The sequence below is a fragment of the Enhydra lutris genome, unplaced genomic scaffold (genome assembly GCF_002288905.1).
Source record: "Enhydra lutris kenyoni isolate GAN:26980312 unplaced genomic scaffold, ASM228890v2 scaffoldscaffold4, whole genome shotgun sequence".
In the NCBI taxonomy this organism is placed as follows: Eukaryota; Metazoa; Chordata; class Mammalia; order Carnivora; family Mustelidae; genus Enhydra; species Enhydra lutris.
The window spans coordinates 56,898,154-56,918,633 of NW_019154088.1; the positions used below are offsets into that span (position 1 = coordinate 56,898,154).

Consider the following 20,480-nt stretch of genomic DNA (forward strand, 5'->3'; position numbering starts at 1 on the left):
ATGTATTGTATTTTAGCTCAGGTATATATGCTTTGTTACCTAATTCAGTATCAAAATAGTTCACATTCCACTATGCTTTAAAAGTACTTAAGTCCACTTTTCTTGTTTTGAAATAATGAATATACACTAGCAATAAGATATTATAGCTTGGCGATTTACATGGCGCTCAAAATGGTGTTGAGTTAGAATCATGTCCCTGTGAGCAGCAGTATGAACTGCTGAGAATCACTGTCTGTGTTGTAACTCTGCTGTTGTTATACCACAAAAGCAGCCACAGACAGTATATAAACAAATGAGCATGGTGTGTTCCAATAAAACTGTATTTATGGACACTGAAATTCAAATTTCATATAATTCTCATGTCACAAGATTTAATTTTTCAAGATTAGTATAAGAACCAATCTCTGGTCATTTGCCATACAAAAACCAGTGGTAGGCTAGATTTGGCCTGCCAGGCATAGTTTGCCATCCCTGATCTAATGATCTCATTTTTATGACTTATATAGTGATAGGTTAGGGGTACTTATATAAAATTTAGGCACACTCTTCAACTGAGGATCACTGCAAAATGGTATTAGTGCTTTCTTGGTTAGCATGCAATTATCCCACCTTCAAAACCTATTTTCCCAGGAGATAGTCGATATTTAAATATAATTAATAAAGAATTAGATATAATTGATTGTAAGATTATAACATAAAATATGCTTAGATTTATTTCATTTAAATTCTAATTCGATAATCTTCAACTTATAAGACAGCAAGGGTAAAATAGAAGTGTTCAATTCTAAAGTTCATAGCTAACATTTTATGAAACCATACAAGTTATATTTCATTACGTAAGGGTCTAGTGGGGAGAGAGAGAAAACTTTTTCCAATTAAGTGACTGAGGCAATTTGAGTTTTTTCTTCTGAAAAGACTTTATTTTTCTGTCCTCTGGCGTTTAAGAGGTGGATCGTCATGATTCTCTGTAACAAATCCAGAAAACCTGTATTAGGTAAGATACTTAACATTGGAAAATACTTTGAAAAAGCAAATAATATAGGCCTTTTAAAGATTTTTAATATTCAACTTATACATGAAATAGTAACATTCCCATGGATTTACTATTTTAATGAAATTGCCTTCTACTAGACTGAACAGTGTGTATGCCGTGCTAAAATTTGTAAAATTGGGAGAAAGTAGTCACAACTGAGCAGCAAGGAATCCTGAATTGAAATATCTAACTAGAATTAGTTTCACATATTTCCAAATTTAATTAATAAAATATATATGTAGACTAAAAAAGCTCCATGAAGGTATTATAGTTTATATTTAATTTCCCAGAAACTGCTCACCTAGATTTAGGGTCTGGTTCTTGTAGAGTACAGCAGCAGGAATCCGGAAGGTGATACATAACATTTCCTTGTTAGGGGCTACATTTCTTACTGGGTGAATTGAACTGCATGCCTCCAAGGAAATGCCCAACACAGCCCCAGCTTGTTGCTGAACATCCTTAGCAGGACTGGGATCTTTGGAAAAGCTGTAACAGTGCACTATGGGAAGCAGCTCAGTGCTGCACGGTGGCCCATCTAAAAGTGATTTGAAAACACTGAGAAACTCGATAGCCTTTGCTGGCAAGTTCATGACAATGTGCACAGAGTGTTTTCTTTCTTTTGACAGTGGTCCCAGCTGCTGCATTAACTCTTCTCTCACTGGTCCTTCAAGGAAGTCTTTCCCATCCAAGTTAAAGACTTTCACCTTTTGGTCCACTTTATTTAATTTACAATTGTGCAACAGCCATTTATGGGATTCAGGATTGAGATCATTAGCAAATACAGTGCAGTTTTTCTTTGCTACTGGAATGGCAAAAGGCCCAACCCCAGCAAAAACATCAAACAGTACATCCCCAGGTTTGAGAAGTTCTGTGATACGACTGTGTTCTGTAGAGAGACGAGGATTCCAATAGACTTTTGAAAAATCAAATTCATAGGTGTAGTTGTTTTCTCGAACCTGAAAAAAGTATTATACTTTGATTAACCTGGTAAGTCTTAAATTCCAGCCATGAATACTGGAATGGATATCCCACACACATACATTTACATTTAATAGAAAATAACAGTGCACTTTAATTATAATTCTGGTGTTTATGCTATCCTTGAGGCCAGTTAACAACCCACATTAGACTTTGACATGAGAAAATTCATCTCTTTAAAGCCAAATGGCTCTCCATCTCATTCTAATGGGTCATAAAGTGGTTCCCAAATCACATGAGGAATTTTTCAGACAGGCAGCTGACTGGCTTAATCATACTCTATTTTGTCACCTGATGGAGAGAGAAATAAACTTATAATTTGAAACAACACACCACACACATCTTCACAATGACTAGCTAAGTTGCAGATAGCACTTCCACTCAGCAAATAAGCTTCCTTAGTTTTCAGTTTGTAAGAGGGAGGCATGATAGATGTGTTATGCACCAGTGAATTTTGGGGTATTTTGCTATGTTTCTGGATAGTTACACGGACATTGCAAGTTTCATGACTACAAATTAGAGCCAGTGTACAGAACAAATCATTCTGCTATCTTCTCTTTTCCCAAATTTGAGTTTTCATGGATTAAACTAAATTTATACAATGAAGCTAAATCTTGAAACACATTTAAGACTTAATGCCATTTTTGGGGGGACTATCATAAACACGACAGAAAACAAAATTAAAATTATAGTCATGGAATGTGACTTCAGCCCTTATTTTAATGGATGAAGAATTAAAGGGCAAGAAAAGTTTGTAAGTTCTATAAATCTGGTAGAGATACATATTTTCTATATTCTGCCTTCATGGAATATTCTGCCTTCAAATTTGTGTAAATATTTTTTCATCCCAACCACATCAGATGCTCTGGCCATGTTAAGCCTCCAGAATTAGAAATGTTCCTTCATTATTCTGCCAACTAAAACCTGGAAGGTTCTGAGTATGTCTTGGGAAGCTTTTCCTGAAATATCCTTTCTACTCCCCCTTTTTAATGTGAAGCACAGTACTAGTTTGAAAAAAAAAAAATAATTCTAAGTATCCTTCTGGTTTTACTCACACTGTCTCTGATATCTCACTCACCCAGTCAGCATTACTTTCAGCCCAATTAACTTTCAGGTATCTTTTCAGTCACAATATACACACAAAGTACGTATATGTTGCATGAGCTCCTGAAGTCAAACTTAAATGTGATTCTATTTGGAGCAAAGAAATTATACTGGGTGAGCCTTTACGTTTATTTTATGGTATAAATGTTAAGTATTAAATATATCCTAAGAACAAACTTTAGTTGACTTAAGAAATCAGTCAGAAACCATTTTAAAAATTATATAAGTTTCTCAGAACTTTTAGAGCTCTGAGAAGAATGATGCTACCTGCTATCATAAAGGGTGGTAGCAAATGAAGAACATGTAGTATTCAATCAGTGTGTGCTGAGATAAGCAGTGATACCAGCAAAAGATTCACATTCAAATCTCACTTGCTGTAACAGACCTCATATATGTAACTACATGTATGTAATACTATGTACTACATACAAGCAGTAGGCCATGGAGGTTATACAGGGAAAGACTACTCTGGAGTCAGAAGCCTGGCTCCCAACACCCTACTCAGTCACACCTTGTTACTTCACCTGCATAAAGAGAATATTAAAAAGAATAACCATTATCTTGTGGGCTTCTTAAAATTTGTTATATTTAAAACATCAGCTAAGGCCTAATAGTAAGTGTGTAGTAAATGGTATTTTAATATTCAGCTACTATTAAATTATGGAGAAATAATATTATACCTAAAATATCCACCTAAGCTTATGTGTCCCAGAACCTTAAAAAATAATTATTTTGTATAAACTCTCTCCTGAGTTTTACAAAGTCCTGTTTAAAAGAAGTCAGTCAGTCAAAGAAAGACAAGTGCCATGAGTTCACTCATATGTAGAATTTAAGGAAAAAAAAAAAAAAGATGAATGTAGGGGGAGGGGGAAAAAGGGAAGTAGAGGTAAGACACTGTTAACTATAGAGCACAAACTGAGGGTTGCTAGAGGGGAGGTGGGAAGGGGAGGGGCTAGATGGGTGATGGGCATTAAGGAGGGCACTTGTGATAAGCAATGGGTATTATATGTAATGATGAATCACTAAATTCTACTTCTGAAACCAACATTACACTATATGTTAACTAACTAGAATTTAAATAAAAACTTGAAAGAAACAAAAAGACGTTATCTTACATTTTAAGAGGATTTTGTTATTAAAATTTTTGTCAAGTTATGGAGAGAGTTTAACACATTTCCTAGCTTGGGTATAAAATTTCATATAATGTTAATATATAATCATCTAAGACTTTTGGCTTAAAAAAAGTTTTTATTCTCCAGCACTTCAGAGGATTTTGGGGGTAGAGGATGAGATTTTAGGGGTACCAGGTATCTGTTCCTACATATTAAAAATATTTTTTTCTTTGAAATAGATTTGTTTTTCTTATAAAAGAAATATGTGCTCAGTAGAAAAGTATAAAGATGAGAACAAAGGTCACTAGTAACTACATCAAATAAAAATATGCCCACTGTTAACATTCTAATATATGTGCATATTTACATAAATAAGTTACTTAGTTAAAATAGAGCAATATTCTATATACTATTTTATATGCCAGAATTTGATCAATTCGCTGATGAACATTTAGATTGTTTCCATTCCTGTTTTGTTATAAAAATGATGATGAAGAACCTAGTACATACATCATTACAATTTTGTCCAATTTTATCCTTCAGATAACTTCCTGTAAATGCAATGATAGGTCAGAGAACATACGTATTCAAAACAGCAATATATTACCATATATTCTTCCTGAGTATCTATCAAATTTGCACTTCCATCAAAGGCTATATAAACTCTCACATTCTCACATACTCATCAATACTGGGTTATTATAAATATTTTTAATCTTTGTCATCTTTTAAGATTCTAAACATTAATCGATATAATATGTACCTAGGAGACAATAAAATACTCCATACCTTGGTCATCATGTTCTCCTCTCCAGATAGCACTTCCATTTGGAAATTTCGGTATGTATTATCAATATTATTGATTTTATTTACTGCTGAGGTGATTCCTGGATTTTTGTCAATCATAACTTGGCCTGAAAGATAAGAATTCGTAATAAATATTGCCAATTGGTTGCAAAATAAAACTGAATATATGAAATGGAAATAATTTTCTTTTGGTTTATAGACAAAAATTGCACCTATACAGTGGCATGCAATTCTAAAAATTCAACAGATTAGTAAAGTTAATGTCGCCTCCAATACAGATACAAAAAAACCACATGGGTACGTTTTTAAAGAAAAATTTTAGAGGGGCGCCTGGTGGCTCAGTCAATTAAGTGTCTGCCTTCAGATCAGGTCATGATCCCAGGGGGATCAGCTAGGTGGGGAGCCTGCTTTTCACTCTGCCTCTGCTGTTCCCCCTGGTTGTGCGCCCTTACTCTCTTTCTGTCAAATAAATAAATAAAATATTTAAAAAAAAATTTTTTTTCAAGGAGTTTGGATCTACCTAATATTTTTCCTTTTAAAAAAAATTTTTTTTTTTTACTAAATCTCAAATGGATCAATACACAACAATAATCAAAAAGGGAAACCATAGGTAAAGAACAGAAAGAGATGTAAGGACCATGGCAACAAAGATTTCAGAAATCACCAGTCTGTCCTCACTGGCCCCAAATCAAATGTCTGCTTTACTGTGTGCTTGAAACAGATAGATGCCTTCGCTTTGGAAATATATAACAGGAAAATAAGTTTTCAAATAAAAGAAACATAGATTCTTAGGGTGCCTGGGTAGCTCAGTTGGTTAAACATCTGACTTCAGCTCAGGTCATGATCTCAGGGTTCCTGCTCAGTGGGAAATCTGCTTGTCCCTCTCCCTCTGCCCCTCCCACCCACTCTCTTGCACACTTTCTATCAAATAAAAAAATAAAATATTTAAAAAAAAGAAACATAGATCTTTAGAGTCTTATCTAAATTCAGTGTTCATTTACTTAAATTGTTTTTGTCAAATATTTGCTGGAGCCAGAAAAGCTACAAAATAATAAAACACACCAGAAATGGTATATTGATGCCCCTCAATTAAAGTCTACCTTTTTTGTCAGCACTTAAAAAATTTATAAGAATCTACATACTATCTCACTGCATAAAGATAACGATTTGTAAGCTAGTAAAAAGTACTCAAAAATACAAATACACTGATATATAATAAAAATTTGTCCAGTTTCTGATAATTAGATACCTGATTTTAAATATGATAGTTATCAATAAACTCCAGCCAATCATTGTTCTTATCCTGTTCCACTTAAGGTATCAGAACTCAATTTTTAAGGTATGGTAGCTTGAAATGAGGCATGAAATAAAAAAAACCAAAACCAATTCTGAAAGTCTATAGTAGAAGCTTTAAAATTGCCACTGTATGAAAATGTTTCACTTTTAATCTATGAGTGCTCTTTTATAAAATAGGGATGCCGAAAGGTATGTTTGACTTTGACAAGTAATGACTCACAGCAAAGCTTATCCTTGACATTTGTGCCCAGTTACACATATAAAGATCTGCTTAGATATTTATTGTATTATCACTATGTATTATCAGCCCCATCATCAATAAGAACCAATGAAATGCATGACAGCATATTTCTGAAATTCAACCCATGCAAAAATACTGAGAACTCCATTTTAAAGGTGAAAATAATTCCCGTAAGTTCTGACAATTACTCTACATTAAAAAAATTTAATCTGGAGAATACATGGACATCAATATTTGTAAAGGGATACCTGCAATCGTGATTAGTCTTCCGTCTTATCCCAAAGGATAAAGGACCCATGCTCAAACGTGAAGGCTTACAGAGGTACAACACACAAAAGCATCATTTCTAAAAAGGTTAAGGGCACTAAAAAACAAAGTATGGTGCCTGACATACAGAAGATAATCAGTTGAATCAAAGCATGAGTAAACACTGTCTTGCACTTTTGATGGTAAAACACTCAAATTTAAGAAACCTAGAATTCAATATAGCTCTGAGGGCCTAATAAGTCCTGTGTACCAAAATGACGAGATGCCAAAGAATTCTGCCAAAGCTGAAGATGTGAGTTTAATCTATGCTTGTATGTTGTATACACAAAAGCCTGAACTGATTCTTAGAGCTTTGCTGTCACTTGAGGAAGAATATTCCAAAACTGGTCTTAAAAGAGAGGGTGTGTAGCCCAAGATCCAGTTTAAAATTAAAATGATAAAATGTCCTGCTTCTGTAATTTGATATCAAATAATTTTAAGAACTAAAATTAGAACTTGCTAATTACTATTTAGTACATGAATGTTACTAAGACACGTACCAATTAAATGCTTGAAAGGTAGTTGATGATCTCGAAGGTTCAGATGGGCAATATGTCCAACTCTGCTAAAACCTGAAGTCACATCTTGACCTTCAGGAAGCACAGCTTTCAAGATTTCTTCTGACTTAAAGTTTTCATAAGTCAGTTCCAAACTGTATTTAGATATCTGTGGATTGACATTAAGCTGCTTTAAAATACTGAGTTCTGCTCTCTCAAAGGAATCATCAGTAAATATTTTATAGGGATCCAACATAATTAGTCTACTTTCTTCATCTTCTGGATCTTCAATCACACGTTTTATGCCTGGGCGCTGCAGTGCTGCCCTTTTAAGGGATCGCATCAGTTTATTGACTATTTCTTTCCTAACTTTAAGCACTGGGATGGTTACTGTCTTTTTAAAAGCTGTTCTATCAAGTTTTGTCATTCCTCGAACATTAGAAGGTGGTGAAAACAATTCAGAGTCTCTCTGGTCTGTTTCTATTTCAGGCATAGTTGAGAATTTTTTTCTTTGATCCAACAAGAAAGGTGCTCTGCTATGCTTCTGTATCTGTGATGTCCAAGATAGTGGAGTCAGTAATTCTGATTCAGATATTCTACAGCTTTCCACTTTGAAAAGTATTCTTGAGAATCCAAATGGCCTCCATAAGATCCTAAAAAAAGGACGGATTTTTTAAAAATACCATAAAATTACAAACTTATATGTGCACAGTAGGTTAAGAATAAAAATTCTAGGGGTGCCTGGGTGGCTTAGTTAAATGTGGAGCTCTTGATTTAGGTTCAGATCATGATCTCAGGGTCATGAGACTGAGCTCTGTATCAGACCCCTCGGTCAGCGGGAGGTCTGCTGGAGATTCTCTTCCTCTGCCCCTCCCCCCACTCTCTCTAAATAAATAAAATCTTGGAAAAAAATATAAAATGCTCGTTTTTAAAAAAAGATTTATTTATTTGACAGAGAGAGATCAAAAGTAGGCAGAGAGGCTGGCAGAGAGAGAGGGGGAAGCAGGCTCCCCACTGAGCAGAGAGCCCTATGCGAGACTCAATTCCAGGACCCCAAAACCACAACCCCAGCTGAAGGCACAGGCTTAACCCATTGAGCCACCCAGGTGCCCCTAAAATTCTCCCGTTTTAAACAACCTGCTAAATGCTGATAATTAAAACTTCTAGTAATGTGTGACAAGTATACTATCTTTTCCATGATTCATTGTTTTTTATTAGTAGTAAATAATAAATTTGCAGCTTCAAATCACCTGCGGCCACAACAAGGGCTTAGTGATCCATCAGCCTCCCTATAGTCAATGAACCTCTCCACCCACAATTTTCTATACATGTGGGATTGGAAGGCTGTGATTTAAGTTAAAAGAGCATCTCTAAATGAAATGGTCATTAATTTTATGACTGTACCAATGGCAATATTTACTAGGATATTCTTAGGAGTGCTACATGCTTTACAATACACGGTCAATCTTGCCAGGTGTGTGATATCACATCCTTATTTTGTAAACGAGCATACTAAAGGTCAGAAGTAGGTTAATTCACCCAGTCTCGCTGCTGTAAGGGGCTGAGCAAGGATTAAAAGCCAGGTCGGCCTGACTTCAGAGCCTGTGGTCTTAATATATTGCTATTATTGCTGGGTTGTCTGTCTTCAATGCTTTTCTACCACAAGTCGATGACTTGAGGTTTCGGTATTCGGAGGACTAGGATTTGCTAAGTCTTATATGCCCACTATATTAACAGTATCAGTTATTCACTTTACCTTCTAAAATACCAAAGAACCAACCTGTAGGGAAAGGCCCCTGTCCCAGGACCCCGTAACGCAATTTTTGAACTTCACAGTCAGGGTTCAAATTTGTCTAGCTGTAAGCCAGCTGTGTGATCTTGTAATATCTTAACCCGAGTCTCGGCTTCCCACGTGAAAAATGAAAGGCTCTTTCAGAAAGCTTTTGAAAAGATTAAACTCATTACTTCCTAGCAACTACTCGGACCTAGGCTCAACACCCAGAAGGTAGGTGACCTCACAACGTTCTTGAGAGCAGACCTTGGTGGCCGGGTACTGCCACCCGACCCTCAGCCTCTCCGTTCAGGGGCCTTGCGCTCACCACCTCACCAACGTCACCATCCCAATTCCCGGCGTCGCTCCGCGGCTGACTCCAAGACTACACCCCTCTCGGGCTCTGGTGCGGGTTGGAAACGGGTCACTCGTGGAAAGGCTGGCCCTCGATGACATCATCACCGTTCGCCACCGAGAGCGAGCGTCATCAGGTCGCGTCGACTCCCTCCTTTCTTCCCCTCTCTGGGGTAGGTACGGTAACCCGGAAGGGCCGGTCCCACAGCCCCGCCTCCGACGCGACTAACGACTGGAGGGTTGGGGTGGTATCTCCCAGATGGACCTGGTAGTCGGCCAGCGAGCAGCATGGAGGCACCCTGGGGGATCGTCAACGCTGAGCGGAGCTGGTACGTCTCTGCCCAGCAGCCTGAAGAGGCGGAGGCGGAAGACTTGAGCCCGTTGCTAAGCAACGTAAGTGGCCTCTGCTAGCTTCCCGGTGCTGAAGGCGTCCGGGCTTCCCTGAAATGTCTGGCACATAAGACCGGGGAAAGAAGGGAGGTGGGGGTGCGGCACGGGGAGAAGGGAGAAGCTGGAGCCTGACTCTTGGGACATGGGGCGCTAAGGCAGCATCCAGACGCCGATGAGACTGGGCGCAGTGCATGGATGTGCTAGCCGCATAACAGGGCCCAGAAAGAAGGCGCAGGCACAGGTGGAAAACGATGACTGGATGAGCAGCCCTAGCATTATGTAACTCAGTGCTGTTCCTTAGTGTCTCTGTGGACTTCCTGTTCCCTCCACCAGTCTTGTGAGGTTTTTGCCAGAGTCACAAGATTTTTCTTTTCTAGACTTAGTCATTGGGTGCATAGAAACATCTTCATACAGGGGGCCTTAGCGGTGAGGGAAGGGAGGTGGCCTGGTGTTAAGTACATAAGCACTTCCTTGACCCTAAAGCCTGTGCAATGGATCCTTGGCCTTTTAACTCAAGTCCCTGCACTCTAACAGTTTCTAGACTTTGCTCCCAAATGCTGTTTTGGAAGAGGGTGTTTTCAAGGGTATCTTCGGTAGAGCAACGTGAATTGGTTCTATTATATCGTCATTGCAAGGTATTCCTGACCATCCTTGCATTTGAGCTGACTTAATTCTTTAAATATATAGAGATTACTTTTGCAGTCCTAGTAATTGGGGAGCAACCTTGTCTACAGCAGCCACGAGCTGACTCAGGAATTATTCAGTAATCACATGGGCAGAGGCCATCTCCCTTCTCTCTGTCCCACTTCATTCCTATCCTATCTTCATCTTTTGCAGTCACAAGGCTAGTCATGGCTTTTCCTGAAGTCTGCCTGGGCTCTGTACTGGTGGAGATGATTTTTCTAGGAAACGAGATTCTGGCCCTGCACTAGTGGGTGGTGGGAAGGGAAGAAAGGAACCCACGGTGCCTGTGGTTTGCAGGAAACTTTACCCATAACTTGTCATTCATTTCATGATGAAATTGGAACTTCACCATCCAAACATTTAACACTACTAAATTTGTGTGCTTGCAGGAAATTTACAGACAGGGATCCCCAGGTGTTTCATTTGGTTTTTCTGTGTTTAATCTGACGAATGCCATCATGGGAAGTGGCATCCTTGGCTTAGCTTATGTTATGGCTCATACTGGCATCCTTGGATTTAGGTGAGTTTTTTTTTTTTTTTTCCTTCTTCTTCTTTTACTGTTACTTTTATTTTTTTTCCCATTTTGACAGTACACCAAGAAGCAAAGAGATAGGCTCCAGAGCTGGTGTTACATGGTGTCTAGTTAAATTATTTCTGGGGTTTTGGCACTTTCCTGCTACTCTTATATTGTTGCTAGTCTGTAGCTTGGAGGGATGCAATATAATTTGTATTTTTTATCCAGAAGTGTGGCTAATTTTTAAAAATGGAAACTTAATCCACACTTGCTTATAATAACCTTAAGGAGTGGCTGTTTTTGTTTTTTTTTTGTTGTTTATTTTTAAGATATTCTTTATTTATTTGACACACAGAGAAAGAGAGAGGGAGGGAATATAAGCAGGGGGAATAGGAGAAGCAGACTTCCCACTGAGCAAGGAGCCCGATGTGGGGCCCAATCCCAGGACCCTGGGATCATGACCTGAGCTGAAGGCAGATGCTTAATGACTGAGCCACCCAGGCGCTCCAAGGAGCTATTTGTTGTGTCAAGTTGCCCAAAGTGAATTAAAGTTTATCAGCCGTACAGATTACCTATAAATAGCAATTTTGTGAGTGTAAAGTTCATAATCTTTTCATTTCTCTCCATCTTCTTCTGTCTTCCTGTGTTAGGTAGTCTTGTTTCCCTGAGTCTAAACATGCGTTCTGTGTTTATTCCTTTTCATCCAGACTTAACTCATTCCAGTTGTCCCAAAAGAGAAATCCCTGGCTTTTCTGTGTTTCCGTAGTACTTTGTGTATTCATTCTGTTATTATAATGGTTATAATGATTTGTTTGCAAGTTCGTTACCCTGCTAAACTCAAATCCTTTAGAACTAGACCTTATCCTTAGCATTTAGCATTTGTTTTCTTTATCAGTAGAAGCAGATCTATTTTACCAGGAAATTTAAAATAAAAATTGAGTCTCATTAGGTTTATTTTCTGCTTTTATTTTGCATTTCTTGATAAGCAACCAGTTTTTAAGTAATGCAACTTAAAAAAAAAGATTTATTTATTTGAGAGAGAGCATGTGCGCAAGCAGGAGGGGCAGAGGGAGAGAGAGAGAATCTCAAGCTGAGCCAGAAGCCTGACCTGGGGCTCCACCCCATGACCCTGAGATCATGACCCAAGCTGAAACCAAAAGTGAGATGCTCAACCAACTGTATCATCCAGGCACACCCCTACCCTGACTTGCTTTTATAATGGGTGATATGCACAACCTTTCATAATTTTTAAAAATTAAAAAAAAAAATTTTAAGTAGAATCCACACTAATATGGGACTTGAAATCACAACCCTGAGATGAAGTCTCACGCTCTTCTGAGTGCTAGGTGCGCCTCATAATTTTTTACAAGCTTTAATTTAAATTGCCATTAGTTAATATACAGTGTTATATTGGTTTCAGTTGTACAGTACAGTGATTCAGCAATTCCATACATCACCTAGTGCTTATCACAGTACACGCCTTAATCCCCATCACCTATTTCTCCCATCCCCCACTCACCTCCCCTCTGGTAACCATCAGTTTGTTCTCTATAGTTAAGAGTCTGTTTCTTGATTTGTCTTTCTCTTTCTCTCTCTTTTCTCCTCTTTGCTTGTTTTGTTTCTTAACAAACTCTCATAATTTTAAAACTTCAATAGTATATTTGATATCTGAGGCAAGACACAATCATAGGATTTATTTTTGGATTCCCTTTTTAAAATCTGCATGCAGATGTATACCACCGAACATGTCCTTATTGAATCATATCACATTTTCCATTTAGTGATACCAAACAGTTATTTTGTGAGGCCTCCAGTGTACTGACAAGTGTACTTGTATATAAATGACAGGTGTACCTCTCAGCTTTGCTACTTCGTAACAAGTATTAAGTAGACCACGAAGAATTTCTTCAACTTCTGGGGCACTCCACTAGTGCCAGCTTTCTAAGAAGCTTGTCCTGACCACAAAGAATTTCTTCAACTTTTGGGGCACTCCACTAGTGCCAGCCTTCTAAGAAGCTTCTCCTGTTAGTATCCTCCTGAAAATAAGTAGGAAATTATGCATGTTGTCTCTTTTCACACTTTTGGTACAAGGATCCTAATTATTACATTATTTGCACCTTTTGAAATTGTGTCAATAGATGTGTGTTAACTGCTTTTGTTTGGTTTGGCGAGTGTATATGTGTTTAATGAATGCTAGGAAATGTCGTTTTTTAAAAAGATTTATTTATTTTAGAGAGAAGGTGAGAATATGTGAGTGGGTGGGGAGAGAGAGGGAATCTTCAGCAGACTCCCCACTGAGTGAGAGCCATACCTGGGCCTCCATCCCACGACTCTGTGATCGTGACCTGAGCTGAAACCAAGAGTTGGATGCTCAACCAACTGAGCCTCCCAGGTGGCCCTAGGAAATGCAGTCTTAATTCAAAATTATAGATGAAGGTATGATATGGAGGTACAGTTATTGGAAGAAGAGGGATGGAGGGAAGGAAAAAGAAGAGAATGAGATTTCATAACTAAAACTTCTGTTTAGACTTAAAATAGGAAGAAATAGTTATAAAAGGGAAATATTGCAAGATCACTGAATGGCTGAGCCAGCAGTCAGCAGACAAGAGTGCTGAAGGAGAAAATTGTTTATGTTTTAAATAAAGTTTGTTTCTTTTTTTTTTTAATCTACAAGCAGTATATTTTCATTTAAATAAAATTTGGTGAATACAGAATAATATTTTCTTGAGTGACCATAATTCATCTACTCAAAAGATAGTCCCTATGAACATTTGAATATGAAAAAAATTTGTTTTTGTAATGAAATACCTCAAAAAAGGAAACTTTGAGGGGATTTAACCATGTACTTTTTTTTTTTTTAAGATTTTATTTATTTATTTGACAGAGAGAGAGATCACAAGTTGGCAGAGCAGCAGGCAGAGAAGGGTGGGGGAAAGCAGGCTTCCCACTGAGCAGAGCGCCCGACGCGGGGCTCGGTCCCAGGACCCTGAGATCATGACCTAAGCTGAAGGCAGAGGCTTAACCAAATGAGCCACCCAGCCACCCCATGACCATGTACTCTTTTATATTTCAGTTTTTTGCTGTTGATAGTTGCTCTCCTGGCTTCTTACTCAGTTCACCTCCTGCTTAGTATGTGCATTCAGACAGGTGAGTAAAAATATTGTCCTGAGTCATTTGTTGAAGCAGCCCCTTGAGATGATAACCACAGTAGGACTGGATGTGTCAAATTTAATTTCCAGCAGGCATATTATTATTATTAGGTAGGGTGGTTGAACTAGAGAATTTCAAAAGGCCAGGATAGATAGACCCAATCCTAGGAGAATATTTAAGGACAGAATGGGAGGAGGAAACTTAACCTGCCTTTCTCTACAGCACACAGCATAGTTTTCTAGATTCAGGTAGATTAGGGGAAGCACCTGCAAGGTGTTTAAAGAATCCAAACTTTATCTTATGGGGAAGCAGTAGACAGGTGTTTATTATGATCATATTTCTCCTAGGGTGATTATTTCCCCCAAGGAGAACACCTTCTCAGATTTATTCCTGCCTGCTCTGTAGGAGGCAAGGTCACTAAACTTTGGATTTATTTAGATAGTTTTATATTTTTAATTGCAAGTCTAGAAGAAGGTAGTTTTTTGGTAAATGACAGAATTATATGCAATTAAAACAATATAGATGTGTATATGCGTTTTACCATTTGGAACTTTATTATTTAATTCAGTCATGTATTCAGTTCTTTTCAGTTGCAATGAATAAAAATATATGAATTACAGAACTGCTTTAATAGAGTTTTCAAATGGCATTAACACATGTTCTTTGTTCCTCAATCCTGATCTTTTTATCTATCTGGTCTCTTTTATGTTTGGATTAGGTCAGTTTTGATGGCAGAATCATGAGTTTAATTCTTATGTGGGTGAATTCACTTTGCTCTATCAGTTATGTAGTTTTCAGACCTAAAGAAGCAGAATAGTTACATAAAATAGATAAAAATGGGATTATTCTGGCTGGAACAGGTGAGAGAAGCCCAAAGGTATTTCTTGAGAATTTTAAGACTCTCCAGAGCATAGTTCTAAATCCTCGGCTCTACTCTATTTAATCTGTCTATGCATCAGACATACCTGCAGATCTTTTTATAAATAGAGATTTATAAATCATGGGGATTCTCATTCCAGGGATCTGAGGTGCAATTAAGAAATATGTTTTTAAAAGTCCTCCTGGTGTTTCTTATGCAAAACTGATTTAGGATCCACAGTTCACAGCTATATCTTTTACCAGCGCCTTTGGCCATCCAGCCTGCAGATGTGTGCCTTTGCTTTCAAGGAGCTTTGGTAACAGTGCAAACAGTGAACATACTAGGAAACAATGCAGTGATATTAATCTGAAAGTAAAAGTTGTTCATAAGAGCATCCCAAATTCAGGAATAATAGCATTAAATAGGTGTCTATGAATCCTCCTGAAACTTGACTGGAATTTTAATGACATGTTTTGAAATTCTGCTTCTTTGTGTGACAAAATTATTTTTACCTAACTGTGGTAGTTTTAACATCTTAATAGGTTATTTTATTATGGATTCTACTGAAAGAGTAATATTTTAGTCAACCATATGGCAATTATGTCTTCATTAACTAAAATGTTATAACATGCTTTATTAATTTCAGTTATTTGGGAGTAATATTCAATTTAGGAAGATTTCCAAGTAATGCTAATTTTTTTTTCTCCTTCAGTTCATCTATATTTAACTTTAAAATTCTGACACTGTCTTGGTTTCTTTTACTTTAGGGTGTATGAACTGAAAACCTCTGTTTCTTTCTCTTTTTTCTTTTTCCTTTATTTTTGTAGCTTACTTGGTCCATGAGCTAACTACTTCATGGTTCTTCATATACATTGATGCACCTGTCTTCTGTTGAATTCCTTCAGTCATTGTAAAGTTCTCTATGGAGGTAGGCTTTTAAAAAATGTATATACATATATACATATGCACACACATAAAAGACTAGAGAAATTTTTTCTTCAATGTATTGGACTGTCATAAAGGAGTATTAGATCAAATTGATTGGTCAGAGAAAGGGCTTTCATAAGTCTTTACAAAATAACTTCATTTATTTGCCTGGAGTACAAGAGGAATGTTTATCTTTATAAAAATAAAGGATTTCTTCTTGTGAAATTCTGCTGTTTTGGATTTTATATAGGAATTGAGGTCTCTTAAGACTGTTTTGGGGAATGGAGGTAGCATATAAGGTACCTTAATCTCTCTAGCCTTAGTTTGTTATCTATTAAATGGTAATAATAATCTTTCCTTTTGGGATTGTTGTGAGAATGAAATATAGTAATGTATCTAAAATGCCAAGTCTTTGGTCAGTGCTAGCTTTTACTATGAGTTCTCACTGATGCAAAACCTTTGAAGTTTGCAAGATGTTATACACTTTGCTGTCTCAGAAACAGTTGGCTTATTGTGATTCTTTGGGGAAACTGCTGTGCTTAGGGAATAAACCCATAGGGCCCCTTCTCTGGTCTCCACATTACTGTCAGCAGGAGGGAATTCATTGATCCTACCACCTTTGTACTTTCCCTTACTCTCTTGTCCATATATCCCCCTTTTTCCATTTGAAATTTCATGGTATGTTATTACAAGCACTCCCTTGCTCCTCCCTTATCATCCTACTCCTCTGGCTAAACTCCAGCCATGGTTAAATGTGACTCTGCCTACTTCACACATGCACCTGTGCAACTGAATGTTCCTGAAGAAAAACACAACCTCGCAGATCGATATCACTACAATTCGGTGTCTAGTGGACCTATGACACTATCACACAATCCTCATTAACTTCCTTAGTTCATTCACGTGCTTAGTCTTCTGTCTAGGAGATGATGCTTTGAACACATTCTCCTTGATTACAATCTTAGCTGATATCCTCACTTTCTATTTCACTGAGAAAATAGAAGGAATCATAAATGAACATTATAAGCTCTTGCCACCACTTACTTTGGAGGAACTCTTAGTGTTCTTATCTAAGGTCAGCTTCTCTACTTCTGCTCTGATCCCATCTGCTCTCACCTACATCCCTCCAGTCACTCTCTCCCTTCTCACTTCTTTTTTTATCATCTTTGTTCCTTTGTTTTCTTCCTATCAGCTTACAGAGAATCTATCATTTCTTCCATTTTAAGAATGACTCTACATTCCTTCAATATGCTCCATACCTTCATAGCAAAACTCTTCAGAAGACTTGTTTATGCCAGAAAGTTTCCCTCTCTTATTCTATCTCTGTCTGTTTTTCCCCCTCTTATTCTCTTGAACCAACTTCAGTTAGGCTTTCCACCATCATTCCATTGGAATTATTGTACCAGTGACTTATATTTTGTTGCTAAATCCAGCAGTCAGTTGTCAGTCTTCACCTTGGTTGATCGTTCAGCAGCATTTGGTAGTTAGTTGTTCCTTCCTCTGTGTGACACTTATTTACACGCTTCTGGTTTTTGTCCTATTTCTCTGAATACTCCTCTTTTTTTCTCTGCTGAATATTCTTCATCTTTCCATCTTCTAAACATTGGAGTACCCCAGGACTCTTCCTCTAGTTTCTTTTATACTCACTAGGGCTCATGGTGACCCTAAAATTTATGTACTTAGCCTGAATCTCTTCCCCCGCATTTCAGTCTCATATCCAACCACCTCCATGACATCTCCACTTGGATACTAATATATATATATCTCGAGTTAACAGAACTGTCCAGTTTTGCACTTCCGATCTATACCTTCCACTCTTTTCTCATCTAAGTAGATGATAGCATCTTCCTTTTAGTTGCTTGGGTCAAAGATCCTGGAGTTATGGTGAACTCATTTTTTCCCCTTGTACTCCAAATGCAAGCTCCAAATGTGAGGAAGTACCAATTCTGTAATTTTGAAGGTAGAGCATTGACACAAGACATGAAGACACTGATGGAAAGCTGTAGATGCTACCATTTGATCCACCAGATGTACTACCAGATCTAGATGATACTACTAGATATCTAAATGAGTTGAAAACTTATGTTGACACAAAAACTTGCACATGGATATTTATACCAGCTTTATTCATAGTTGCCAGAACTTGGAAGTAACCAAGTTGTTCTTTGGTAGGTGAATGGATAAATGGTGGTCCATCCAGACAATGAAATACTACTCAGCACTAAAAAGAAATGAGCTATCAAGCAATGAAAAGACATGGTGGAACCTTAAATGCATATTACTAAGGGAAAGAATCCAATCTGAAAAGGCTACATCCTGTACAGTTCTAACTATATGACATTCTTGAGGCGTGTGGCTGGCTCAGTCAGTAGAGCATGCAACTCTTGATCTCACTTTCATGAGTTCAAGCCCCATGTTAGGTGTGGAGCCTACTTTTTAAAAAATGGTTGACTCTATGACATTTTAGAAAAGAAAAAACTATGGAGACAGTAAAAAGACCAGTGGATTCCAGGGGCTAGAGGGGAAGGAGAAATGAACTGGCAGAGCACAGAGGATATTGGGGATATATGATATTTTACTAGTGGATACATGTCATTATTCATTATTCATTTGTCAAAACTCATAGAATGTACAGCACCAAAAGTGAATTCTAATATAAACTATGGAATTTGGGTAATAATGATGTGTCAGTGTAGGTTCACTGATTGTAATAAATGTACTGCTGCAGGGGAAATGTTGACAGTAGTGGAGACTGTGCATGTTTGGGGTTAGGGGGATTTGGAAACTCTCCCTACTTTCTGCTCAATTTTGCTATGTAGTTAAAATTGCTCTTAAAAAGAAAGTTTATTAAAAAAAAAAAAATTAAAGGGGCACCTGGGTGGCTTAGCCAGTTAAGCATCAGACTCTTGGTTTTGGCTCAGGTCATGGTCTCAGAGTTGTGAGGCAGCCTCATGTTGGACTGTACACTGAGAATGGAACCTGCTTAAGGTGCTCTCTCCCTCCCTCTCCCTTTGCCCCTCCCCTCAAAAAAATTTAAGAAAGAAATAAACTCAGAGGAAAAGAGGAAACCGAGATAATACAGAGACCAGATGAAAACTTTAAAAAAATACTATATTTAATAGTTTCAGAGAACTAAAAGAAGATAATTGCATTTTTGAAACAAAGATAAGAAATTATTAAAAGGTTATAATGAGAGAACACAAGAGTTCTAGAAATTAAAAATAAAATTTAGAATTAGTAATTGGCTTGAAAGAGTTAAGGACATTTTTTAGGCAGAGGGTTGAGGGGAAAGCAAGGAGCTTGGAATGAGAGAGAAAAGATACAAAAATAGAGGCCGAGTTCAGGAGATTCAACATGCAAATAATTGGAATTCCATAAAGAGAAAAGAGAAAAAATATAATGGTAGAAAATTATCAACAGAATAGTACAAGGAAAGTTTGTGTAACTGAAGGAAACTAGTTTCCAGATTGAAAGAATTCTTCTTAGTATCCAATATAATAATTGTAAAATAATTCATACCAACACACATCATTGTGAAAAATCAGAAACCCAGAGAATGTTCTAAAACCTTTCAGAGGGGAGAAACAGAATTCTCCTACAAAGAATCAAGAACTATAATAGCAAATGACTTCCCAGGAAATACTTTAAATAAAGAAGACTATGATACCTTCAAAAATTAGGGTGGGATGATTTCAGTATAGAATTCTATACCCAGCAAAACTATCATGTAAGTGTGATGGTAGAATAATAATATTTCATACATGCAAAGACTCAAAAAATTATTTCATGTGCACTCCTACTTAATGAGCATTAGAGGATGCTCTAGTTATAGTTATGTATTTTGATAGTTATGTACTATCAAAGAAATAGGGAATTTAGCATAGGGAAGAATGGGAATTCCCAGGACAATTGAGCAGCTGTCTAAAAGCCACCTCCAGATTGGAGTAGGTTTCCCTTTTCTTTTTCTTTTTCTTTTTTTTTTAAGTAGGTAGGCTCCATGGCGGGTCTTGAACTCAAAATCCTAAAATCAAGACCTGAGCTGAGATCAAGAGTCAGATGCTTAACTGACTGAGCTACCCAACCATCCCTGGAGTAGTTTTTTGTTTTGTTTGTTTTGTTTTTCACAAAGGTACAGTCAGCTTTCCAGGCCATGCTTGCCTTCAAGATTGTGTTCATGACGACCCTTTCTTTGTCTTTTTCCTGAAAGGAATGCCTTTCTCATTTGTCAGGCTCTGCTTTGCACTAACAGTACCTGAGTAAGTCAGCAGTAAGGCCTGGTTGTCACAAAAGTCTAAGAATCAAAAACTGGAAGATTGAAACAAAGTATTCAAGGGAAATAAAAGAAAGAAATGGATTAGGGAATATGGAGGTTAAGGGAGTTAGAATTGAGAGGAGCTGATGTCTGAATGTGGAGAGTAAGGGAGAAGGACATGTCTAAGGATATCTCCCAGATTTCT

The 20,480-nt window shown here is 37.4% G+C and overlaps 2 protein-coding genes across 4 annotated transcripts in view; one reads left to right on the top strand and one right to left on the bottom strand.

Moving 5' to 3' along the window:
- Positions 1-782: 782 nt before the first annotated feature.
- On the bottom strand, positions 783-9,552 carry LOC111159124 (tRNA methyltransferase 5). Its single transcript, XM_022521544.1, is given in 6 exon segments — positions 783-920; positions 922-965; positions 1,335-1,989; positions 5,017-5,141; positions 7,378-8,027; positions 9,474-9,552. Coding segments are annotated over 6 exon segments (1,539 nt in total). The 5' UTR covers positions 9,494-9,552; the 3' UTR covers positions 783-875.
- A 177-nt stretch (positions 9,553-9,729) lies between these two features.
- Positions 9,730-20,480, top strand: part of LOC111159132 (solute carrier family 38 member 6) — a 72,809-nt gene continuing 62,058 nt past the window's right edge. For 2 of the 3 annotated variants that reach the window (XM_022521555.1, XM_022521564.1), the window contains exons 1-3: positions 9,730-9,892; positions 10,963-11,093; positions 14,161-14,234. In XM_022521555.1, the coding sequence (XP_022377263.1) occupies positions 9,788-9,892; positions 10,963-11,093; positions 14,161-14,234 (310 nt within the window). In that variant the 5' untranslated portion in view covers positions 9,730-9,787. Of the gene's footprint in view, positions 9,893-10,962; positions 11,094-14,160; positions 14,235-15,923; positions 16,025-20,480 lie in introns of those variants that run through there. The other variant, XM_022521574.1, reaches the window with a different exon arrangement.